Below are 27,497 nucleotides of genomic sequence, written 5' to 3'. Positions count from 1 at the left end.
TACAACATACATACATACATACCTTGCCTTGGTACATAGGCTATGGAGATTGCTTAACATCAGGCGGGCCGTAAATGCTTGTTTGCCACCGACGTAGTATAAAAAAAAATTGATATCAATTTTTTTTTTCGGCGACTTGGCTCTCATTTCACATTTATGTTTTTGATGGGATTTTATTTATTTCCTTCACAAATTGATCTAGAAGTAGACCCTATTAAACTCAATAGGTACCTATACCTATGTTTTGTGTTGTGGGTAAAGTCACCAGCAGAAGTTGCTTAAAGGGAGAAGTGTTATTTATTTATATATCGTACGGCATATCTTTACATGTCACTGCATTATAAAATTAAAATTTGAAACTAGAATCCTAAAAATAATCCACGGCTTTCCCAGTCAAGGTCTTGAGCTCTTCCGAGTTGCCACCGAATTTGGTGTTGGGGCATTCTAGCACCATGTGACGGATAGTTTGTTCCGGTTCTCCACATCCGCATGCCGCCGATTCACACCATCCCCATTTATTCCTGTGGTATGCGAAGTTACCCACGTCAGTTCGGAAGCGGCTCAACAGACACCAGACAGGTCGTTGAGAGAAGTGTTCAAAATGATCCTCACACGCTCAATTTTGAAGTTTTTAAAAATTTAGACCGCTTCCTAGGTAATTATAGATAAAGATATCTAATGCTAGATGATGCCAAATTATCTACGTAGAAAACATTAATAACTCGTATCCGTCCACAAATATCCGTGCTCATCATAAAATTCATACACGCCCTTAGGTACAGGGGAGCCCGATTCTGGTGTAATAAACTTGTTACGGATTTGATCTTATTTTGATACGACCTTGAAGATCGGTGCATGCGAAATTAAGCGAAAGTCGTGCGTGAAATGCGCGAAAATCAGGAGACAATCGTCAAGGTCAAATCAAAACCAGTTCAAAACCATAAAATAAATTGTTAAATTAGAATCTACCAGGAATCAAACCTGATTTTATCTACAAAGCGAAGTGAATTGAATAACAGGTACAGTGACAGTGACTACCTATAGGTATATATGTAGGTATTTGTATTGAACCAACAGTCGGACCAACCTAACTGTATGGCATTTGCAAAATGACAAAGTATGGCAATGGCAATGTCATCATTAATGTCAAATTTATATGAAAATATGTCGTTGATAATGAGACCACCTCACTTTGTTTGTTCTATCCGAGCAGCTTACACGGACTCTGAACTAAGAACATAAAGGCGATAAAAATCAGGCGACAAATATTAAAACATTTCATGCAGATAAAAATGTTTCAGTTAAATTATGCGTCGCTATATACTTGGGTACTTATAACACAGTGAACCTGAACAGTGCTTGTATCTGATTTGTATGTTGGTCACGTGTGTGTTGGTGCGGAGCTGCGGCGCGGCGCCCGGAATGCGCGCGCGCGGCTTTTTCTGCGCCTGCGCGGACCCGTCTGCGCACAGCCATATGCTACCAGCCTCATAAACATGATATCTGACTACTGAGCATTTCTCGAACCCTATTAGGACACATAGGAACGGAATACACTTGAAATTAATTAATTGATTGATTTATGGCGTGTATGGTAGATGATATGTATTTTTAGCCCGTACCTACGAGAAAAATCATTCATTTCTCCAAGAATCAATCAACCTTGCAAAATCTATTGTTCGCATTGCATGGTAACTATTTATTTATACTTTATTGCACATAAAATAAGTACAAATGGTGGACTTAATGCCTTAAGGCATTCTCTACCAGTCAACCACTGGGCCAAAAAGAGACGTTTGTTGGTGCAGGCTTTGTACTGTATTTGAAAATAATTAAACGATATCACTACCTACTATTTACAAATTAAATACTAATTATAGTATACCTATTATATTTAAATCATAAACTTAAACATAAACTTTTGAAAATTTTATCAATGTCGTCATAGCCGTACCTAGTGTACCTACTTAATAAATGTACCATAATGGTAGTCCCCATCTTACCCTTTGTCCCTTTTTTAGTATCCCGTCTTGTCCCACATGTGTATTAATCATGGTAAACATTAGACATATTTCAATAAATGTAAGTGGTTTTAAAAACCGGCCAAGTGCGAGTCGGACTCGCGCACGAAGGGTTCCGTACCATTACGAAAAAAACTGCAAAAAAAGACATGTTTGTTGTATGGGAGCTCCGCCTAAATATTTATATTATTCTGTTTTTAGTATTTGTTGTTACAGCGGCAACAGAAATACATCATCTGTGAATATTTCAACTTAGCTGTCAAATTCTTGTTCTAACTGACAGGCCGATATCGTCCGGCGGACTGATAGTCAGTGGGCCCCTTAAAAGCTAGAAAAACACCTCTTCATAATGTCAATGTCAATGATGTCACAGAATTAATAATATAAAAGTTTTTAATTCCATTCCTTACTTGTTGCTTTTCTTATTTTTTCGCAACTGTATTAAAAAACGTCGTTCGATACACGTGCGGAAATGTCATCCTTCACTCGTCCCGAGTCTTGCCACTCGCCTACGGCTCGTGGCAAGATATCTCGGTACTTCTGGAGTAATGAAATACTTTCCGCACTAGCATCGAAATGTACTATTTTCAAATGCATGTTCTATAAGACAGAAACAATTGTAAATATTAAAACATTGTACTATTATTACCTAAATAGATTAGATTAGATTAGATTAGATGATTTATTTCATGACAGACAATTTACATAATAAGTTTGCATTAATGTCAAAAATATAAGAATTTCTATCATGATCGTCAAAATAAAAATAAAAATGAAAATAATAACAATATTGATGAAAATAAAATTATAGCTCCAATAAGGATTGTCAACACAATTACAATAAGAGTAAGTAGATAAATACTTACAAATCCAAAATATAAGTAGATTTACAATGTCAAAACTTACACTAAACAATAAAAACACAACACACAAGAACAATAAAAGTAGAAACAATAAATAAAAAGTCAATTTATCCCAAACGGGAACAGTGGTTACAGTGTCATATTAATGGAGTAGGTATAAAATAATACAAATAATATCTCCCAATAAGAATCGTCAACACACTCAATATAGAAAACAATAATAATTAAACACTTTCTGAATCAAAATGTCATTTCCATGAACTCATTTACTGAGTACAGAGGGTTTTACAACAAAAGATTTCTCAATTTGCGCCTGAATATTTGGTCGCATTGCTCGTTTCTTATCTCGGCAGGCAGGTAGGTGCTCGAAATAAGTAGGTTCGATGATTCGTGGGTTCCTTCTTGAAAGCACCAAGCGACGAGGAACTGTTCTAAGACGACCTGTGTTACGCAGTTGTTTTCCCGGACAATCTACACGAGAAAATTGACCAATATTGTTTCTCACGTATATTATTAAGTCAAACAGTCGTTATTTACGATTATTTGTGTATCGTATATTTATAAAAACAATATCGAATGTTGCCTTTGGAAACTTAAAACATTCTTGCAGTAAGAAAATACGCCTCTTCTTTGACAGGCGTTCCGTTCCATTCAGACAACTTATTAAGAACAGTTTTTCAACATTAAAAAATAAACGTGTTATAATACTTATAATGATGAAGAGGTAAGTAATAAAATATGAAATATGCATATTTTTCGTATTCTTACATTAACAGTACAGTAGGTTATTATGTTGATTACGACGTTTAAAGGAAACTAATATTAACACTCATCAATAAGTCGTCATGAATTGGAACTAGTAAAAATTTAAAAAAATTGGAAAAGTAAAAAGCACTAGTTCGCGAAAACCAACTTTCCGCACGCTAAACAGCCACGAAAAGTAGCACTTTTTGAGCAACTGTATTAAAAAATACCTTTGTGTATATTAGAAGGTAATGCTTTGTTAAAAATAAGCATAGCAGAACTTTGAGATATTGCGGATGGCGCCGTAGGATGTAAAGCTGGGAATACCTAAATTAAAATCATTTTAAATTACCCTCTAAGTCTAATGATACCCACCAATTATTTACATTTATTAAGTGATCTCTTTGCGGAAGTCCACGGCTCGAGACAATAAAGACAATATAGGTAGTGATTAAAATGGTAATTTCGAACAATATGGCAGTCCCGGCTTCCATTCGCGTACCTATATACTGTAATTAATTAATTCCCCTCTGGTTCGTTCTTTGCTCCTTTTGAATGCGCGCGCGCCTTGCATCACATCAGCCTCTCAGTGTGATTTGTTTGCAGGCAGACATAGACAGTCAGTCAGTGTGGTTGTGCGTGATGAATGTTTGAGGTTTTGTGAGAAGATGGATGCACGTCACGTCTACACTTTAAAATGTGCTAATTATTTATTTTTAAATGTTAATATTGTATTTTGTGATTAATTGTATATTGTATGCTTTTAATTTTCTGTGTAAGTTATTTGGTATTTTTACTGTTATGTTGTTTAACTTGTTTGATTAAAAAATAAAAATAAAAATCATTATAGTGGATAATGATGACTTCGTTCAAGTTTCAGAACGCTGAGGACTTCCAAAGTCACAATGTCCTACTAGCAATAAGTCCAAATGTTTTATTGTCCTAAGGGCCTGTTTACACATTGATTAGTGCTAAGGTTTGTGTTTAGTAGCAAATATAGTAACTAAAATCAAATGTAAAGACTACAGACTTCTATTCAAAATTTGCAATATTTTATCAGTTAGTTTAAAACATAAATACCTCCTTGCGACCAATAACCATGGCCGCCACACATGGGTGTAAGGTGAAAAATGTATTCACTATAAATTATTCTGTATGTAACAAAACGGCCAAGCCACATATTTCGGCTAAGGTGTAGAGTTTGTGAAGTTAGGGCCTGTAGTTAGAATCTTGGCTCTACAAAAGATCTGATAACTTTTTGACAGTGCGAACCTTATGGTTTCGTCTTGGCAACATTTTACATGATGAAATGTTTTTGGTGGGATTTCACTTCTTTTTGTAAGTTGCTTATGACAATCTTCCATCCCCAAATTTAAAGGGTTGGGGTTAATTTACTATTAAAAATCCTGTAATTTCGTATCTGGGGGCATCTTTTACACAATCTGATTACGCTCTTTTCCACCCCCTTTTCACTCTTACAAGGTGATTTTGGGGTTGACAACTATTCTATATCATTCCCCATAACAAAAACTATCTACAAACCAAATTTTAACTAAATCGGCACAGCGGTTATTGATTTTCCATACAAAATTCCACCCCCCTTTTCACCCCCTTAGGGGCAAAAATTTCAATTTTTTCAATTTTTTGTTGTTTGTGTACTAAGACTTGCATACCAAATTTCAGCTTCCTAGAACTTCAGAGAGTACCCTAAAGGTTTTGATGAGTGAGTGAGTGAGTGACGAAATCGGGGTTTTTTAGATATGAATAAAATCTAAAGTATAAGAGCTATGCAATTGAAATTTTTTATGCTTAATAAGTCCACTCTATTCGCATCATATCCCAAGAATTTTGTTTATCTGGTGTAATCCAAACCCAAGTTATGAGGGTTCAATAAAACGACGAAGCGCTTCGAGAAAAGGTAGGTAGTGCCCTTGCGCTTCGCTTTGCTCGTCTTGGCGGGGGCACTACCGTGCCCCCAGAAAGATACACTAGCATAGACTATGAGGGCGCCTAACACGCCTTACTACTTGTATCAAAGAAATTAACGACCTATTTTGTTGTTTATGTATATTAAAGGTAAAACGTTTAATTCACTTGTTATTTACATACCTACCTATGTTATTGTTACTAATATAATTTTCATTGTTTTTGCTCAATAAGCACTTTGCTAACCTAACCTAACACACACTTCATTGATCTACTAACACGAAATACCTAAGATAAAAGTTATTAAGTTAGTTAGTTTAGGTGCCTATTTATGTAAAATACAGTTGTGCGCAATAAAATATCAGTCATATAGTAAAATAAAAATTAGGGGAAAACTATAACTTTAGATCAATTATATTAGATCTTTTTTTATAATTCTTCTGCATTGCTTAACATTGTTTCAAAATTAACTGTAACCTTTACTTAAACAATATTGGAAGTATAAGAAAAAATATCATGAAAATCGGCTTTTTTACTACCTCGCGGAAATTCTTATAAAAATGTATTACCTAGGAAAAAAAATTCAATTGTGTACTATAATTGTAATTTAGTATCTTGTCTATTGTTTCCGATCAAAGCTTTACATCTAAACCCATGTCATCCAGAAAAAAATAAACTTCTATATGAGCGTAGCGAATGTTTCAACACACGAGAAGTAAAATACATTTGCACCCGTGTGTAACACAAAACTTTTCACCTCACTATAGCGAGGACAGTGCAACATCCACAGGCGTTAGATCATCTTCATCACTGGAATCACTAATTTTTTTACGATATTATAACAGAAAACTCTGGAACTCTGGTATTTTTACGTGAGTCGGTAAGAAAAGTTTTTAAGTAAAAATTCTGTTGACAGTGTTGACATTTCTGACGTATATTTCATACGATGCGTTTTGAAATTGCATCGACTCAAGTTGTGCGTTCAGAATTATGTTTAACATCATTATAAAAAAACAAACGTTTCTTATGGAATTTTAAGGTTTGTTATATAAAGCTAAATTTGATGTTTTTTATTAGATTCTTAAATCATTTATTTACCTAATGATAATTAATATCGAACGAATCATTATTGTGAGCGTTTTACGTTTTGCATGTTATCTGTCAAGATACTTAAACACGCTCCATCCAAGGTCAAATTACTTTAGCCACTAGTGAATAAAATGCGTTTTTACCCACTTGTTTTAAAGGATAAAAGAGAACTACTACTACTACTTGATGGTTTTAATTTTTGGATATTTTTCGATTAAATAAATTTTATCTCATCTTATTTTACCAATTAGGTAGGTATATATATACCTACAGAATGTCTGAGTGATCATCAGGTAAATCGTACGATAGCCTTGTATTACTTACCTATAACATATATATACGAAGGAGTGTACAGGTTTTTAAAAGGTCTAACTATAGTTAAGAGTTTGTGAAGTTAGGGCTTGTAGAGAATGTAGAGTTAGAAGCTTGGCTCTACAATACAAGAGATCTGATAACTTTTTGACAGTGCGAGTAGGTGTCGTCACTGTCGTCTTTTGGCAACATTTTACATGAAAATGAAAATGTTTTAATTCTGTGTGTAACACGTATTTTTGCACGGTTCATTGCGATATTATATATACCTAGGTACCCGCGACTTCGTCTCCGTGGAATGATGATGATGATGATTGATAAAAACTACCCTACTTATGTCCTTTCTCGGGACTTAAACTATCTCCATACCAAAGTTTGTCCAAATCCGTTATTCAGCGTGAAGAGGTAACAGACAGACACACTTTCGCGTTTATAATATTAGTATGGAGTATGGATTAATCACAAGGTACACATACAAGTATTATTATGTAAGTACCTAACCCTGTCCTCTGTGACCTGTGACGGCTGTCACGGCTGTGACCGTGACTCGAAACGGGATGTGTTTTAACTCGGACGAAACGCGGCGGATAATGAGCTATTATAGGTATTCAAGTAGTTAGTAAATATATTCCCAGGTAAAGCAGAATTAGAGCGTTTTTACATTATCCGACCCCGACCCGATATCGGATGTCGGAGGGAAGTAAAATGTAAGATATGTGTTTCTCTATATGTATTTATATATGCATTTAATAAATCACTATTACTAAAAAACGTTACATTACGCAAAGAGGCGGACTTAATGCTAATGGCACTCTCCTGCAGCTGTTTTTCTCATAGGCGCCTTCCGACATCCGATATCAGAAAGGCCCTTCCGATTAATTCAGCCATGTCGGAGCCCCTCGACAGCTGTCGGACCGATAATATTTGTTTGTGTGCGTATGTGTAGGCACAATACTTATTGTAGTGTGCGTGACCGCTAAAGACGGCGCCCGGCCTACGCGGATATAGGATCCTACATCCGATATCCGATCAGACAATGTGAAAACGCTCTTAGGCAGGTGCCTAGGTGACAGGTGTCTACCGGACTACTGTGTTTGTATTATAACAGAACCTAGGTATTTGTCGGCAGCCTAATACAACCTAACCTATTCAAGCCGTCGATACGTAGCTCTGACAGTGACCGCTTATTTAAACGTAAATTCTTGCGTCTACGGCGTAGACTCTACACTAGTTTTCCTTACGTAATTCTATAGTCACATACCTATAGGTATTAATATTCCAAATGCACTATTATCCTTTCAAACACACTTGGACATCGGCACCAACAATTCAGAATGCACTACGTTCAAAATAACACTGTATTCCAACACTCAATCCACACTGAGCGCGATCGGAGACACAAGTCACACACAACACTCGCGGAGACGGACACGTCACACGTCACACGTCCACACGTCGGCCGCTGCGGCGCGGCGCGCAACACTGCACCGCGCGCGCGCAGCTCGCCCCGCCCCCGCGCGCCATTGGCTGCGCCTGCACACTCCCCGCGCCGCGCCCGCCCCGCCCCTATCACCCGCGGGGAACACGTGGCGCAGGGCGCGAGAGGCGGAGCCTCGCCGGATTGGTCGCCCTGCCTAGAGACTGATTACATTTGCAGCAACAGTATTTTATAATATTGCGTAGATATAGCAGGGCACCTGGCAATAGCGAGTGTCACTTCACGAAAGAACGACTCACTTTTTTTAAGTTGCATGTGAAAAATTTAATTTTGTAATAGGTTGCAAGGGCCCATTTCCCCATAAAATGTGACGTGGAGTTTTTTGTAGATGAAATAACTTTTAAATTTTTCCCATGTAAAATACCTACTATATACTTATTTGGTATCTATACTATTATACGAACTGTTGACATTTTATGTAACAATTATTAATATTTATTGAATTATGTGTCTTCCATATGCATGTTCGTAAGGTCTTTTGACCTAGGCCTCTTCCGAATCGCCTTTTTCTATTATATTTAATTATTTGTCCAACATTTTCTTCCATTTTTGTCTGTCTGTTGCCATTTCTTTCCAGTATTTTCCTATTGTTTCTATTAGGTCTTTTTCCCATCTTGGTTTTGGTTTGCCTTTTTTTCTCTTACCAATCTGGATTCCAATTTGTTGCTATTTTTGTCTATCTGTTATTTTTCATTCTGGCTATATATATGCCCTGCCCAATTGTATGTTTATTTCAGTACATGTATCGCCGCATCTATACATTTTGTTCTTCTTCTAATCTCTGTGTTTCTAACTCTGTTCTAACTAACTTCTCTCCATTGACCCATGACATACTTGAATTCGTTTGATGATATCTCCTGTGAGTGACCATGTTTGACTACCATACGTTAGACAGGAGACAGGGTAGAATGCATGAGTCAAAGGCTAGTTTTTTTAGTTTCATTGGTATTTTCTTCTTGAATATATCTTTCATAGACCAGTACTTCTTCCATGTCTGTCCAATTCTTCTTGTTATTTCTTTGTATGTGCAGTCTGTGAAAGATACTCGTCAACGTATTCCAATGATGTACTCTCTATTTGTATAGTCACTTTTTTTGAGTTGGTCATAACTTTAGTTTTTTCCTCATTCATTTCTAAACCTACTTGTTGGCTTTGTGAATTTAGTTCCCCCAGTTGTATACTGAACTCAGTTGCACTGTGGGCTAATATTTTTTTAGTTGCTAAAAAATCTCTTAGGAGGGGAGTGCTGTCATTTTTTTTTATATGGGGAAAAAAAAATCAGAAACCTATCGTGTGTGGTATATGAAAGGGCTTTTTGGGGCGATTCTAAAAACATACCAGCAATTTCATTTTTAAATTAAAACAAAACTAATTTTTAAAACATACCAAGTTTTGGCTTTTCCACTAGATATACGATATGACTGGGTTTTTTTTGTACAATATACCACAAATAATACGTGATACCCTCATATCTAACCCCCAAGAAAACAATATTGAAAATAATTTAATTTAGTATTTTTAGGGTTCCGTACCTCAAAACTTCATTTTTAAATTAAAACAAAACTAATTTTTAAAACATACCAAGTTTTGGCTTTTCCACTAGATATACGATATGGCTGGGTTTAAGAAAGAAAGCAATATTGAAAATAATTTAATTTAGTATTTTTAGGGTTCCGTACCTCAAAACTCCACCCCACCCCCAGCTTTAACGGACCCTGGTAAAGGCCGGGATAACGTTCCGTGTTCCGTACCTCAAAAGGAAAAAAACGGAACCCTTATAGTATCACTCGTCGTGTCTGTCCGTCTGTCACAGCCTATTTTCTCCGAAACTACTGGACCAATTAATTTGAAATTTGGTATACATATGTAAATTTGTGACCCAAAGACGGACATGTAACATAAACAAATGAATTTTAGACATGGGAGCCACTTTTGGTGGGTAAATGAGAATTAAAAAAAATACAGTTTTTCAAATTATACTGTGAGATCAAATGAGAGCTCATTTTTAGAACAAAAATAACAAAGTTTAGTTACAAATATATATTTTTTTATAATTTCAAGATTAGAAGTTATTCAAGATAATAGGCAAAAAATTACCATCCCCCCCCCCTTTATCTCCGAAACTACTGGGTACACAAAATAGTTCTTTACCTAATAGATGACAGGAAAACCTATTAGAAGAATGCAGTCAAGCGTGAGTCATACATAGTCATAAATTATTACTTAGTTTTTGATCCGGCCCCTACCCCCTACGGGTTTTTTAAAGACAATTTCACTCACGTTTCACATAAAACATAAAAGATACATTGTTTAAATTGTGTAATGTAATACAGAACCTTTGGAACGCGAGTCCGACTCGCACTTGGCCGGTTTTTTTTCTAAATTTTTCAATATTATAAAGTGACACAGTCCTACTTCAGAACCTACCTATTTTACGATACATACATAAAATGATACGTAATAACCATATATCCGACGAGGAATACCTCTTTAACCCTTTACCTGCGCCTTTTCATCAGTTGGTATAATTTAGTTTTTCACACAAAATATCAAGTTCCTTATCCTTCACTGCTCCTAACTGATTTTTTGTACAATGTACCATAAATGATACATAATATCTTCATATCTAAGCCCAAGAAAGTAATTTTGAAAATAATCTCATTTAGTTTTTTTTTTTTGATAATTTTTTTTGGATAATTTAAAAAAAAACTACATGAAATTATAGTTGGTCAAGCAGATCTTGTCAGGAGAAAAGGCGGCAAATTTAAAAAAATATAGGCGCAAAGGGATATCATCCCATAAAAAAATTGAATTTCTCGCCTTTTTCTACTGACAAGATTTGCTTGACCAACTATATTATCAAAATTGCTTTCTTGACGTTAGACATGAGGATATCACGTATCAAAATATTTAGATCAGTACGGTTTTTACTTACTATTAACCGTACTGATCTAAATATTTTGAAATATGTCTCACGATAGTTTAAGTGAGATATCACGTATCATTTATGGTATATTGTACAAAAAATAAACAGCCATATCCATATCTTATTTGGAGGAAACTTAATACACACACTACCACAAACACTACACACACACAATAATAATATACACTAGCTAACAACTATGGACATAATGTTTTCGAAATAAATTATTTGAATTGAATTGAATTAATGGTATGTTTAGAACTTTTTTGTTTGAATAAAAAAAATGGCTAAAATGCAATGATGTGGTAGGATCGCCTCAAAAAGCTCTATCATATGATACCACCTCAGAATAATAACTAAAGCATAGAAGCCGGGCAAAAATGCTTCGGAAACATGTATACCCGTCCCTAACTTCCTTACGAATTAGATAATGTGTCAAAAAGTGATGTATATATGTTTGTTATTCCTCATTTGTGTCGGGTGTCACAAGTTTCACAATTTGCTAGGGATGTAACTGTGTCGACTTTTTATATCGATAAATTATGCATAAGTTTATGTGCAGTGTAAAAATATAATCACGAAATTGGCAAATTGATAATAGTCTGGCTAATGAAAGTTGAACCTGAAAAAACGCGGCAATTTCAAAAAATCTGTAGCAGGCGGCTCGTTGAATACAAGGATTACATAACCTTTATACTTTTTATAATTTTCATATTCTAGAAATCATAAAAAGTATAAAAAATATGCAATCCTTGTAATCAAAGAGCCGCCTGACATGAGGATTTGTGCATGTACCTAATATAGCTTTTATCTCATTTGCAGTCTGTCACTCAGTCTAACTATACCCTTGGTTTTTCATCATTATGGGCCCTCCACACTCGTTCGCGAATCGCGGCGCGAACCCGCGAACGCGAGTGTGGAGTCGATTTCGCAGATCTGCGACGCCCGCTCCACACTCGCGTTCGCGGCTTCGCGCCGGCCGGCGGGTGTGGAGCGGGCTTTAGAAAGAAGGCGACCGACCTTAACGTGTCGTTTTATCGAAAAACACTTTTGAAAATAAGTCACAAAAAATATAAGATACGATCATTTACATACTTTTGCTTTCATAATTAAAATATTGCTATATTTATTAAAAAAAACTCAATAAAAAGACACGTGCAAATGGTTTACTTCTTTTCTAATGCTAAAAAATAAGTATAGTTTCTACTTATGTACCAAATAGGAAATGAAAGAAAACGTTCGTATAATAATTATTTTTTATTTAATTATAGAAAATATTACGCGAACTCGACGTAGGTGGCGCCATTACCACAATCTGAGGGTCTATCGCGAAACAAGAAAATCGAACTTTCGTTATCTAACATCTCTGTCACTCTTGCGTATTCGAGCGATTAAGAGGCAGATAACGAGATTTCGGATTCGCGTTTCCCAGTAGGTCCTCTGAAAAGTTGATAAAAACCTGCTAAAGTTACAGTATGTATAATGTATAAGTTACTCTACGGTTTACTAAAAAGCCTAATGCTGCACTCTGGTGGCAGAACATTGCAGTAATATCCCCTATTCCTCGTCCTTTGGAAATCTGAAATAAAAAGATGAGTTTAGTGAGATAGGTAAACCAACAATATTAATAAAAGGAACATTCATTAATGATCATTACTGTCTTTTTTTAGTATTATACTATAGTCTGGCAAACACAATCTGTCAGTAAGTAAGAACAAAGAAAACTATACTCATCAATTAAAATGAGACAGTCCCGGGCCAAACTATTGCGAAAGCTGTAAATGTCGATAGGTTATTGATCTGAGGTCGATAAACACACAGTACATCACTATGCCAAAAATATAACCTTTCATAGTTAGCAGAAAATTTCGAAAATATAAGCAAAAATCTATACAGACTTGAATGCAAGTAATAATTACATAAACAATCGATTTCAATGTTTAGGTCAGGTCCTATAAATTAAAATCTTCTAAATTGAACAAAACTTACCGATTTAAGGTTACCGGTTCGTGCGTATTTTCTTTGCTTCCTGTATGCGATTTACAACCCTCGAAATGACCGCTGAAATTCCGCGAAATATTTCAACTAAAATAATACGACTATGTCAAGTTGTTACAGTTGACACCTACCTGTCAAATAACGAACATATATTTTATTTGGCTGGATTATATTAGAACCAATTAGAACCATTTGACATTTTCCTCAGTTCATCTTACGACAATACTGTAAAAAACGAAAGAACTTGCGGATTATTGTCTCACTCACTCATAGACAAAAAGTGATAGCGTGTTGTGAATACGATACCTTTTACCAAGCTTTTATTTTTGCCCGGCTTCTATGCTTTAGTTATTATTCTGAGGATGCCAATAGGTTTCATGAGAGAGAAATTGAAGATAAATTGCAGTACAATTCGGACCGCAAGCGTTGTAGCGTGACAGCCAACAAAACTGACATTGACATGGCGCAGCTGTCAAAAGTTGACATAACCATAACTTCCAATTAATTTTCCACAATAAACATCCGTGTTTTGCAAGAAAATGCTCCGGGATCTTTACAATGGACTGCCTGAACGTTGCTGAATGGTCCCCGGCGCAAGTGGAAGGATGGCTGAAAGGTACGCGCGCGGGCGGGGCCGGCGGCCGAAAGCGTGACTCACGGCGGCCCCTGCGACGCTTAGGCCTTTGGCACCGCTTTAACTTGCCGGTAGCTGGTTACCTGCAGCTGACCAGTTAAAATCCGGACTGTAGTTAGTATGCATGATGATAGCGAGTGTCGAAAGCGCCGTGTGGTAGACAAGTACAGTTGAGTGTAGATAACGTCGTCCTTTCACCAAGGAAATACTATAAAAGTTGCACGAGAAGGGTGGATACTGTACAGAAATGTAAATTTAGGGTAGTGTAATGTTGTTTCAGTTAGTATTGGGTGAAAAATTATTCTCAACTTTTCAAGTAGTTCTAAGCCCATACACATATGTTTATGTCATATATCTATCTTTCCATTTAGCAATGTAAGATATGGCGTTTTACATTGTAAGTATTTGTCAATCATAAGATAAAACTATAGTTAGCCTTAAAAATCAAATAAATACCAGTTGTGAGTTGTGAGGAGTCTCAACTTTGCCTTGCTTGCTTGCCAAAGCCAGAACTTATATTGGCTTGATTTTATGTTCTATATTATTGTTCGATAATAATAAATGAAGGAACCTATGTTATCTTCGTACATGTAGCCAGGGTTTTCTACATTACTGCCTATTGGCAGTGGGGTGACACTCCTCCTTTCGGCCATTCTCGGCTCTGTTCGGCTCAGCATTGCTCTGAGCAATTATAAGGGTTGACACAACTTGAAGTCCCTTTGCGTGCACAACCACAGAGAAGATAATGACTTGAATTTTCACAACCCAACATAGCCAAAAGGGATAGTGCCAAAAATTAGAAAGGGTCAATAGTCAATATTCTGTACGGTAGTACTATTATTTATTCTGTGCTATTGGGTATCCCATGTACGAAACAAGAAACTTCAAAACAAAAATAAGAAGAATGAAAACTCATAATATCAACTGAAACGGGTCTTCATTGCATACTTTTATTGATTGTTTACTCTACGTGTTATTAGGCCAAATATCAAGAGAAAGTGCACATAATTACCACCAGCCATGTCAGTACTACACTTGTAATAATGAATATAATGAAAAATTCATTTCTGTGTGTCAGGTCTGGGTGGCCCGGTGGGCGGGTACGCGGCGGGGCTGCGCGCGCGCGGGTTGGACGGCGCCAAGCTGCTGATGCTGCGCTGCGACGACCTCCAACACCTCGGCATGCCCACCATCGGCCACCAGGAGTTGCTGCTGGAAGCTGTTGAGCATCTCCGCAATTTTGTGAGTTCATTGTCTACTGATACCTTGTGATTAGGGCCGGATCTAGGGTAGAGCGAGTGGAGCGGCCGCTCTAGGCGCCGGATGACAAGGGGGGCGCCAAAATGGCAAATGAGGAAAAAAAGGGTAAAAAGCTTTAACAAAGGGCGCCAAAACCCCATTTCGCTCTACCCTGATCAAGGACTCGGGCGGGCACTGCTTGTGGTCTCTTGTTGAATTACCTATTTCAACTTTGTAAGGCATTCCTTACAAAGTTCTGGAGTTGGTTGGTATGGTAAGAATAAGATGCTTTTGGCAAACTATTTAATTACTTTCTTCCTGTTTTTATTATTATTTCAACTATATAATAAGGAGTAGCAGTAATGATAAGGTATATTTTGCGGGCAAAATTACACTATTTATTTCCTTGCTTGCTATTGTATTTTATACAAAATTTCTGTGGTAACTATTTAGGAACCTAACAAATGGTCCATGAAAAAATAAACAATGAGATAATGACTTGCTCAAAACAAAACTTCTGACATTGGGCATGCCCAGAAACAGTGATAGTAATTATTGTTATATTATATATGGAATGGAGAATGTGCTATTGTTGCCTTATCTGCAACTCGGATGAGTAATGCTTACATTCACACATAATGACTCATGTTGGCAGTTTATTTTTATTTTGTTAAGCCTAATTAAAGATTTCTTAACAATCATTTAATAAATCCTAAACCACCTACTTTCTTTAAACTCTCGCGTTTTGGACACATAATTAATGTCATTACCGAGTCTAACGTTTACTGTGGTCACGGAAGACTGGTGTCCCGGCAAAATGTCGATTGAGATTTTGGTAAACAACACTAAGCTACCCGACATTAGTTTATATAACAAATTTGATGAACACTTTCGAAGACTACAAAACACAAGTGGACATTGATGTGCACGTATCAGCTTTAAGCTGCCTGTGCATTCACTTATATAATAATATAACAGGTAAAATAATGAAATTGAATCGCGTTAGACCCGGTAATGACATTAATTACACTTACTTCCTGTCTATCCGCGTAGTGAAAGTGTGGAACAGTTTGCCCTAATTCGTAACCATTGCACTTTCAGTGAACTCCTTTAAAAACAGACTCGACAAACATTTTACAAATGAACAAAACACAAGTGCAGGACATTGATATGCATGTATCAGCTATTTTAAGTTTTAGAAAATATTTTCAATCATTTTAACAATATCACGAGAGTGAAGAATGTAAAGATATTGAAACAATTGCAAATGTTTTCTGTAACTGAATCGCAAATATGCCACCAAATTTATGATTAGGCAATGCTGGAATACCCTGTCATATTAATTGAGCTGAGATTTCGTATATGTACAGTCGCCATCAGATATATCGGAGCCGCCGAGGTGCTCAAAAATATCCGAACACGCACTCTAACGCCTTGACAATAGAGGCGTGTTCAGATATTTGTGAGCGCCTCGGCCGCTCCACTGTACGAAAAGGTGATAATGACTTACAGACTGTCTTATAAACTTTTCAACATAAATTAAAATATTTTCATAGAAAGTAATTTAATTTGTTCTTATAGTCATTGTAAGGATGGGACCCAAGACAGAAGTAAAACACAAGACTGTCGGTTGAATACTGAAGATATAATGCCTTAATTTAAAATATACAATCCTTTATATACTAAATTATCTAGGTTAACTATGAATCACACTACTTGGGAGGTCTACACGTGAAAGGTGTCAAATGGTTGTTAGAGAGTCATCTTACATTACTTTCCGTATATGGATTACATTCCTAACCTAATATGGGGAGAGTCGTCTTACATGACTCTCCGTATATGGTACCGCTAAGCTATATGATCCTTATGATCTAATTACATGTTATTCGAATCCTATAAATACCTAATATTCTATGCCTACACTTCATCTCCCTCCTTTTGGAAAAGGAAAAATATATTATTTAATATATTTTTTCTTTTTTTTACATTTTTATATTATTGTTTTTATATCCTTTTTTTACACTCTTTTCTTTTTTTTTACATTTTTTTTTTTCATAATTATTTATCCATAACACAAAAATAATATTCATATGTCTTCCACTATAATAAGTATGGTTCATAATTATGCTAAAATAAAATTTAACATATTAATGTAAAATAAAACATTAAGTATACATAAATCTCTTAACTTAATAAACTATTAATACTATAATATTTAATAACAAATTAATTTCTAATTTATTGTCTTAATTATTCCAATCTCCTCTTCTATTAGTTCTCCTTTACGTCCCACATCACATAAATTACACAACAGTTTGATGAAAGTTATTTCTTACTCTTCGCTTATTATAAATTTATTTGTTATTGCTATTATTTTTTAATTGTTTTATTACTTATTTGTTACAACAAAATAAAATTAAAAAGTAAAGTACAAGCAGTGAATAGTGATGAAATAAGAATGTGAAGCAAAAATTTAATATTTATTTATTATTTTATTTTTTTTTAAATATGGAACTTCGTTTATTATTATTATCATTGCCTTTCCTATTTGGTTTACTTTTCTCGTAGTTTTTTTTAAATACCTTGGTTTCTTATTCATTTCGGATTTATTCAGCTTTTCCTATCCCTCTATTCTTTCTACGTTAATGCACATTTATCACTATTTATGACGTCATTATTTCATAAGTTACCAATTCCTTTGACAAAGGCGGCTCGCGTCATTTGCCCTGGGGAATATGGTCTTGTGTTGTTTTTTTTTTCCCATTTATTGTGCATTATTTTCATTCATATATTGGATGACGTCTGCAAAGGTACACTGCACAATATTTTCATGGTCGGCCGACCTTATCATATTTCTTCGTATATTTGATTCATTAAATTAAGGATACAAGGAATTAGTATAAGTGCGCGCACACATTATATATATTATTTGTTTATCATTATTATCCCTATTAGTGGGTATTTTCAGGCAGTTCTTTTGACACTTCATTACTTTCTATACTCAATATCCATTCCATGTGTCCAAGAACCTTCCCGAATACCACCTGGAGCGTATCGTGAGGGGTTCAAGGATTTCCATGCCTGCCTTGTATCCTGTGTACCTTGCTAAAATGCTCTTATTCGTACACCAGCTCTCGTCGGGCTGAAGCTAACGAATGGCATTTTCATTTTATTTTTATTAACTATAGTCTCAATGTGCATTCTTTTCTTATGTATCTCTTTACATTTATTTCCGATATATTATTTATTCTCTTTTATCATTAATTTTATGCTATTTTAGCCCTTATCTTATTCAATGTCATTATTACTGGAATTTTATTATCTGTTAATATTCGTACGTCTTTTAAACTTAAGCAGAAAAGAATCTCAACAGCTCGTAGGTGATCAGGCTACTCACTCATCAAGATACTTGTCCGTTACAGTTTCCTCAACCTTTCAGCTGAATTATGCTTTACTCGTATTTATCTTATTGGTTCATAGACACACTACATAATTATCGTTTCAATTATTATTATTTTTTACGTTTTCCTCAGATTTTTTTTTTTTGTCGGTTAAATCCTGGCAGGGTCGCCATGTAAGGATGGGACCCAAGACAGAAGTAAAACACAAGACTGTCGGTTGAATACTGAAGATATAATGCCTTAATTTAAAATATACAATCCTTTATATACTAAATTATCTAGGTTAACTATGAATCACACTACTTGGGAGGTCTACACGTGAAAGGTGTCAAATGGTTGTTAGAGAGTCATCTTACATTACTTTCCGTATATGGATTACATTCCTAACCTAATATGGGGAGAGTCGTCTTACATGACTCTCCGTATATGGTACCGCTAAGCTATATGATCCTTATGATCTAATTACATGTTATTCGAATCCTATAAATACCTAATATTCTATGCCTACACTTCATCATCATAGTTATTTATAGAGAAGGGGTAGTAGTTCGTTATAGCTTTCGTGACATCATGTATCTCGACAGCAATACGAGACCTCACGCGAGTGCGTGCAGCAGATGGCGCTGCGAGTGTCCGTGGCGGCCACCGGGCTCGCGCGGGCTCTGGCGGGGGGCTGCGAGCGGCTCGAGACTCAGGCCCTCATGGATGTGGCCCGTGCAGTGGCGGCTGTCAAGGTACCAGTGCTTCACTATTATGTCTGTAGCCAGCAACACGACACCTCACGCGAGTGCGTGCAGCAGATGTCGCCGCGAGTGTCCGTGCCGGCCACCGGGCTCGCCCGGGCCCCGTCCGGGGGCCGCGAGCGGCTCGAGACTCGGGCCCTTATGGACATAGCCCGCACAGGGGCAGCTGTCTGTACATCCTCTTTCTAGAACATACATACATTGTTGCCTTCTTGCCTTTTTTGTCAAAAGTTATGAGGTGCGGGACGTTTGTAGCTTTGATCAAAAAGTAAATGTAATCGATATCTGCAGGCGCTGGTGTGCTGGCTGGCCCGCTTCCCGATGTCGGGCGGCATGCTGCGGGACCGCGCGGCGCACCTGCTCGGCCTCTGCCTCGAGGCGGCCACGTGCGCGCAGCGGGACCGCTTCGCCGAGCAGCCCGCCCGCACCGTCGCCTGCGCCGCCGCCGCCGCCGCCGCCTCCGCCGACACCATCGTGCAGGTACTATAGTGCTCCACTGCGGGCTCCATGGGGACCGCTTCGCCGAGCAGCCCGCCCCCACCGTCGCCTGCGCCGCCGCCGCCGCCGCCGCCTCCGCCGACACCATCGTGCAGGTACTATAGTGCTCCACTGCGGGCTCCATGGGGACCGCTTCGCCGAGCAGCCCGCCCGCACCGTCGCCTGCGCCGCCGCCGCCGCCGCCGCCTCCGCCGACACCATCGTGCAGGTACTATAGTGCTCCACTGCGGGCTCCATGGGGACCGCTTCGCCGAGCAGCCCGCCCCCACCGTCGCCTGCGCCGCCGCCGCCGCCGCCGCCTCCGCCGACACCATCGTGCAGGTACTATAGTGCTCCACTGCGGGCTCCATGGGGACCGCTTCGCCGAGCAGCCCGCCCGCACCGTCGCCTGCGCCGCCGCCGCCGCCGCCGCCTCCGCCGACACCATCGTGCAGGTACTATAGTGCTCCACTGCGGGCTCCATGGGGACCGCTTCGCCGAGCAGCCCGCCCGCACCGTCGCCTGCGCCGCCGCCGCCGCCGCCGCCTCCGCCGACACCATCGTGCAGGTACTATAGTGCTCCACTGCGGGCTCCATGGGGACCGCTTCGCCGAGCAGCCCGCCCCCACCGTCGCCTGCGCCGCCGCCGCCGCCGCCGCCTCCGCCGACACCATCGTGCAGGTACTATAGTGCTCCACTGCGGGCTCCATGGGGACCGCTTCGCCGAGCAGCCCGCCCGCACCGTCGCCTGCGCCGCCGCCGCCGCCGCCGCCTCCGCCGACACCATCGTGCAGGTACTATAGTGCTCCACTGCGGGCTCCATGGGGACCGCTTCGCCGAGCAGCCCGCCCGCACCGTCGCCTGCGCCGCCGCCGCCGCCGCCGCCTCCGCCGACACCATCGTGCAGGTACTATAGTGCTCCACTGCGGGCTCCATGGGGACCGCTTCGCCGAGCAGCCCGCCCGCACCGTCGCCTGCGCCGCCGCCGCCGCCGCCGCCTCCGCCGACACCATCGTGCAGGTACTATAGTGCTCCACTGCGGGCTCCATGGGGACCGCTTCGCCGAGCAGCCCGCCCGCACCGTCGCCTGCGCCGCCGCCGCCGCCGCCGCCTCCGCCGACACCATCGTGCAGGTACTGTTTACAGTTTACTGAACAGTATGGACGATAATGCTGCACTAACAGCAGCACTCGATTGATCCGACAAGGTTGACATCACGATGACGCGCCGCGCACGATATAGGCGTGCCGTACTACTAAATGTAATGTTTTCAGCACGTGTCGGACTCGTTCGTGCTGGCGCCGGCGACGCTGGAGACGGTGTCGCTGCGCCAGGCCGGCAAGCCGCTGGGCTTCTCCGTGCTGCCTTCTCTGAGCGGGCACCTGCAGCTGGCTAACATCCGCTTCGGGTCCCCGGCGCACGCTTCGGGGGCCGTCCACGAGGGCGATGAGATCGTACAGGTGATTATATGCTGGTCTCGTATTACCTACAGTTTAGATTTACTTCTTACTTTTCAAATTTGCGGCCTTTTTCTATGGACAAAACAGGATTGCCAGACTATATGTATACCTAAGTATTCGTGTTGACAGGTGGGCGGACAGTGCGTGGTGGGCTGGAGCGGCGCTGCCGTGGAGAGCGCATGCGCGGAGCGGGCGACGGGCGGCGGCGAGCTGCTGCTGCGGCTGCGGCGGCGCGGCGCCCGTGTGTGCGTGCAGACGAGGAGGGACAGGTGTGTGTGTGTGCAGTGCGTGGTGGGCTGGAGCGGAGCTGCCGTGGAGAGCGCATGCGCGGAGCGGGCGACGGGCGGCGGCGAGCTGCTGCTGCGGCTGCGGCGGCGCGGCGCCCGTGTGTGCGTGCAGACGAGGAGGGACAGGTGTGTGTGTGTGCAGTGCGTGGTGGGCTGGAGCGGAGCTGCCGTGGAGAGCGCATGCGCGGAGCGGGCGACGGGCGGCGGCGAGCTGCTGCTGCGGCTGCGGCGGCGCGGCGCCCGTGTGTGCGTGCAGACGAGGAGGGACAGGTGTGTGTGTGTGCAGTGCGTGGTGGGCTGGAGCGGAGCTGCCGTGGAGAGCGCATGCGCGGAGCGGGCGACGGGCGGCGGCGAGCTGCTGCTGCGGCTGCGGCGGCGCGGCGCCCGTGTGTGCGTGCAGACGAGGAGGGACAGGTGCGTGTGTGTGTGTGTGTGTGCAGTAGATGGGACCGCGTTGTCTCTCCTGTAAGCCTAGCATATGATTGGCGCGATAGTATCTCGCGTCGAGATAGACTACCCGTCTTTTTCTAACTATGTTAATAGAAGAGGGACGGGTAGTCTATCTCGCCGCGAGATACTGTCGCGCCAATCATGTGCTGGCCCGACTGCAGCTCGGCCTCTCACTAACACGATAACGTGCCATATGCACGCACTTTACCCCTTCGGCTAACGCGGAGTTCAGTCTTCGGCCTCGCTTTTTGGTAAACACAACTATCACTATATGGCAGGGATCGACACACATGTATCGGCCAGAATTCAATGCACCGTCAATTCGCAGACATATCTGTGCCTAACTAAAATGAAAATATTAAAACAGTTTACATTTTCACATTAACAGGTATTAGTATTTTATACAATCGTGATATAATAGAGAGCTTTTCAGTCGAGTACCGTGTTTAAGCAACGAAGCTTGCTGAGTTGCTTAAGTTAAGGTACGAGATTGAAAAGCTTGATTATATCACTATTGTATACAATACTTTTTCTACGAGACAAAAAAATAATACTTTCAACTAGTAGAATCATATACTTAGGTAAACAAACCAAAAGTATACAGCTAAGATACGCGAGCTGCCGCAGCCCGCGATACCTTTATACTCGTACGCGCGCCGGCCGCCGGCCCGGCGCCCCCGGCGGGTTGGTCAGCGACACCTCCTCGTAACTCATGAGGCCCTGGTACCTGCTCCGGGCTAAATTCAATTTTAAGACAGTTTTTTTTCTCGATTTTGGCCACCGTAGCCTATGGAGACTAACAAGCAACGCTAAGCGGTTTTCGTAGGATATGGATGTTGCTATATGAAGGGTGTCACATGCGCGTTTATGACTTATGAAGCAATTGTTGGCCAACCAATCACAAAGCAGATGCGACGCAGCAGCGTGTTTAAGTAGGCTAATTTGCATTAAATCGAGTCTCCTTATAGTCATACTTGTTATGGCCATTTTTTGCCCGGATGCTGCACTTCATGATAAAAGCAAGCCGCTTTGCACAGTGCTAGTAGGGACCAAACTGAGTGATTTGACCCGCAGCAGCGCAAGTTTCACCCCTTAGGAACAGAGATGGCGCCACTTCTTTAAAAAATATTTCAAAAAATTCTACAAGCTAAACCAATGAACCGATTTAAATGTTTAATATCTCAAATGAAAGCTCATTATATACATTACTTTTAAAAAAATACTCAAAAAATATATACTGATTATTTTTGACAAAAAACGGCATCTTAAGTTTTTTTTTTTACTCGATTGATAGTTTTTAGTTGGTTTCTCAAAAAAAATGTATGGAACACGAATAGCTTAATACATGTATATATTACTGAATAAATAACAAGTATTATAAAAAGAACCCGACACCGATATCTCTCATACTTCACGAAATATAAAAGTTTTAATGTGAGTGTAAATTTCTTCAAAATATATTTCAAAAAATTCTACAAGTTTAACTATTTGACTGATTTCAATGTTTAATATCTCAAATAAAAGCTCATTATATACATTACTTAAAGAAAAATACTCATAAAACATATACTGAACCCTTTTGGCAAAAAACGGCATCTTAAGTTTTTTTTTTTACTCGATTGATAGTTTTTACTTGATTTCTTAAAAAAATTATTATGGAACATGAATAGTTTAATAAATATATATATAGTACTGAGTATATAAAAGTATTACAAAAAAACCCGACACCGATACCTTTCATTCTTCACGAAATATTTAAGTTCAATTATGCACGTTCTTACAAATAAATCCTTTAAAAGAAATCTTCAATCGCAGTAAGTGCACTGATTTTAATATGAAATGTTTCATATGAAAAGAAATCACCCAATTTATTTTAATAAATAAAAAAATATAAATAAAAACTGAATAAAGTTTTTTCCTGGTGGTGAATTACAAAAAAATATAACAAATCTAAAATTAGGAATTATTTTTATTTAAAGTGACTACATTTGTAAACAAAAAACTTAAATGTCCTCTTTGGGTTCATATTTCATATTTATTTATTGCAACCATGGTTTTATAGGTATTACAAATTCTTGGTAGTTCCACATGGACCCCGTGGGGGCAGCATAGCAATATTACATGCATACTTAGGATCTAATCTTAAATCTATGTGTATAATATAAAAGTAGGTCAATTTAGTAGTAAAGTTTCTATACATATAAGCCGAATTGAATCAGATAATTGTCAGTGTATTAAATACAAAAATAAACGGGCAACTAATTATTATTAGGTGATGTCAAATTATATGGTTCACCGGTAGATGTAAAACTGAAAAAGAAAAGTCGTTTTGTTAAGTACTCGTACCATTCCAATACTACAAAATCACTGATCATACATGAACTGGTTGCTGTAGATTACTGTTGAATTATTTTTGTGCCTAGTTGATAACCATTAAACCTATAATTTTGTGCCAGACCTATAATTAGTGGTCAGCATGCAAAATAACCCTGGAATGAAAATTACATTAACTTACTTTTGATTTGTACAGCCACATTTGCATGATTTACACTGGGCTGTGCATGGCCAGCTGACGCGACGACACCCACAATGCATAGTTTCGCAGCCAGATTTGCAGCCACAATGGTCCAAGAGGCTTAATTGAAACCAAATCGCTGAAACTGCCGACCATTCCGGAATCCAACTCTCTTTTTCCTCAGTCCATCCCCAAAAAGATGTACATGGTATGGAAACTTCTGGTTTCACAGCGTTTCCCCATATATGGCCCTCTTGGTAAGCTGCTCGAAGTGCATGTTTATAGAGAGCAGCTGATGTAGGTGGCAGGGTTGGCAGGTTCTAATTTCTCGGCCAAATCAGATTTGTTCCCTGAACGACGCCCTCCATTGACTGACAACGAAGGTGGACAAATTTGGTTTTCGTACTGGAAGAATTCGTTCAGATCAAGCTGCCTTTCTCTGGCCACTATAAAAAGACGGGAAAATAGGAGTATGTCAACTTTTAAGTTTTTGATTTTGTCAGTTGTCAGGTGTGTAACTACATATTTTAATTTTAGTATAAAGTAACCCTAGATTTGTCTTATTGTTTGGCCAAACGGAACACATAAACGTAAATGAAGTTCACAAATATTTGTTTGCTTCAAAAAACAAGCTTGTGACAAGCCTGCCACCTACATCAGCTGCTCTCTATAAACATGCACTTCGAGCGGCTTACCAAGCGGGCCATATTTGGGGAAACGCTATGAAACCAGAAGTTTCCATACCATATCCATCTTCTTGGGGATGGACTGAGGAAAAAGAGAGTTGGACTCCGGAATGGTCGGCAGTTTCAGCGATTTGGTTTCAATTAAGCCTCTTGGACCATTGTGGCTGCAAATCTGGCTGCGAAACTATGCGTTGTGAGTGTCGTCGCGTCAGCTTAGCATGCACAGCCCAGTGTAAATCATGCAAAGGTGCCTGTACAAATCAAAAGTAAGTTAATGTAATTTTCAATCCAGAGTTATTTTGCATGCTGACCACTGATTATAGGTCTGGCACAAAATTATAGGTTTAATGGTAATCAACTAGGCACAAAAATAATTCAACAGTAAATCTTCAGGCACAAAAATTATCCAACAGTAATCTACAGCAACCAGTTCATGTATGATCGGTGATTTTGTAGTATTGAAATGGTACGAGTACTTCTCAAAACGACTTTTTTTTTCAGTTCTACATCTACCGGTGAACCCGAAGAGGACATTTAAGTTTTTTGTTTACAAATGTAGTCACTTTAAATAAAAATAATTCCTAATTTTAGATTTGTTATATTTTTTTGTAATTCAGCACCAGGAAAAAACTTTATTCAGTATTATTTATTAATTTTTTATTTATTAAAATAAATTGGGTGATTTCTTTTCATCTGACACATTTCATATTAAAATCAGTGCACTTACTGCGGTTGAAGATTTCTTTTAAAGAATTTATTTGTAAGAACGTGCATAATTGAACTTAAATATTTCGTGAAGAATGAAAGGTATCGGTGTCGGGTTTATTTGTAATACTTTTATATACTCAGTACTATATATATATTTATTAAACTATTCATGTTCCATAATATTTTTTTATGAGATCAAGTAAAAACTATCAATCGAGTAAGAAAAAAAACTTAAGATGCCGTTTTTTGCCAAAAGTATTCAGTATATGTTTTTTGAATATTTTTTTATAAGTAGTATATATAATGAGCTTTTATTTGAGATATTAAACATTAAAATCGGTCGAATAGTTTAGCTTGTAGAATTATTTGGAATATATCTTGAAGAAATTTACACTCACATTCAAACTTTCATATTTCGAGAAGTATGAGAGATATCGGTGTCGGGTTTTTTCTATAATACTTGTTATTTATTCAGTAATGTATACATGCATTAAACTATTCATATTCCATACAATTTTTTTGAGAAATCAAGTAAAAACTATCAATCGAGTAAAAAAACAAACTTAAAATTCCCGTTTTTATCAAAAGTATTGAGTATATATTTTTTGAGTATTTTTTTTAAAGTAATGTATATAATGCGCTTTCATTTGAGATATTAAACATTTAAATCGGTTCATTAATTTAGCTTGTAGAATTTTTTGAAATATTTTTTAAAGAAGTGGCGCCATCTCTGTTCCTAAGGGGTGAAACTGCCGCTGCTGCGGGTCAAATCGCTCAGTTTGGTCCCTACTATCACTGTGCAAAGCGGCTTGCTTTTATCATGAAGTGCAGCATTTTGTTCATAACAAGTATGACTATTAAACAAGAAATATTTTACTGAAATGTATGAAGTTCTATTTTAGGCCTGTACCGCTGGCTATATTTTGACCCCTAGGTTATAAAAATATTAAAGTCAATTCTGTTTTCGCTTATGAATACTTTGTTAAGATGTAAATCTTACATTTTGTTTTGTGTCATATATATAATTTGCTTTTCTAGTAATTTGTTATTTTGTGGTAATTATTTTTTATTTTGAATTATTTTGGAGAAAAAAATATTCGAGAGAAAACATGTAACTGTGTTGCATTTAGGATAGTGTTTTTAGTGTGAAAACATAGTTTGTGTCAATTACGTCCACTGCAATCTGATACTATGTCATAATATTCTAAATGACACAAAAAAAAAAATAGAGTTAAAAAAAATTACTTAGGTCGAATTTAATCGTTTAAATAGGTCTATTAAATGATTTTGTGTCTTATTAAGGCATAGCTTCATAAGATATTTGATGATTTTGTTGTAACAGGCTGTCACCGTTACAAAAGAATATTAAAGATATTAGAGTTTACATCTTATTAATTTGAAATGCGGGATAAATAAGATGTATGAATTTGTGTCACTTGCATCCACTGCATAAACAAATATTACAAAAATATTATTTGCGTTCAAACGAAGCTAGCGGGCGGTCTGAATGGGCAACGGAG

At 38.7% G+C, this 27,497-nt stretch overlaps 2 protein-coding genes across 2 annotated transcripts in view; one reads left to right on the top strand and one right to left on the bottom strand.

The window, feature by feature from the left end:
- Positions 1 to 8,439, bottom strand: part of LOC134742870 (protein vestigial-like) — a 42,037-nt gene extending 33,598 nt beyond the window's left edge. The window contains exon 1 of the mRNA XM_063676055.1: positions 8,217 to 8,439. The gene's annotated coding sequence lies outside the window, so the exon portion shown is untranslated. The remainder of the gene's footprint in view (positions 1 to 8,216) is intronic.
- Positions 8,440 to 13,816: 5,377 nt separating this feature from the next.
- Positions 13,817 to 27,497, top strand: part of LOC134742756 (uncharacterized) — a 45,875-nt gene continuing 32,194 nt past the window's right edge. The window contains 6 exon segments of the mRNA XM_063675944.1: positions 13,817 to 13,993; positions 15,090 to 15,253; positions 19,236 to 19,385; positions 19,686 to 19,874; positions 21,146 to 21,331; positions 21,461 to 22,032. Of these exon segments, the coding sequence (XP_063532014.1) occupies positions 13,936 to 13,993; positions 15,090 to 15,253; positions 19,236 to 19,385; positions 19,686 to 19,874; positions 21,146 to 21,331; positions 21,461 to 22,032 (1,319 nt within the window). The 5' untranslated portion in view covers positions 13,817 to 13,935.

Source organism: Cydia strobilella, chromosome 7, assembly GCF_947568885.1.
Source record: "Cydia strobilella chromosome 7, ilCydStro3.1, whole genome shotgun sequence".
NCBI lineage: Eukaryota > Metazoa > Arthropoda > Insecta > Lepidoptera > Tortricidae > Cydia > Cydia strobilella.
The sequence above is the reverse complement of the archived record's forward strand: the minus strand, read 5'-3'. Positions and strand labels throughout refer to the sequence as shown.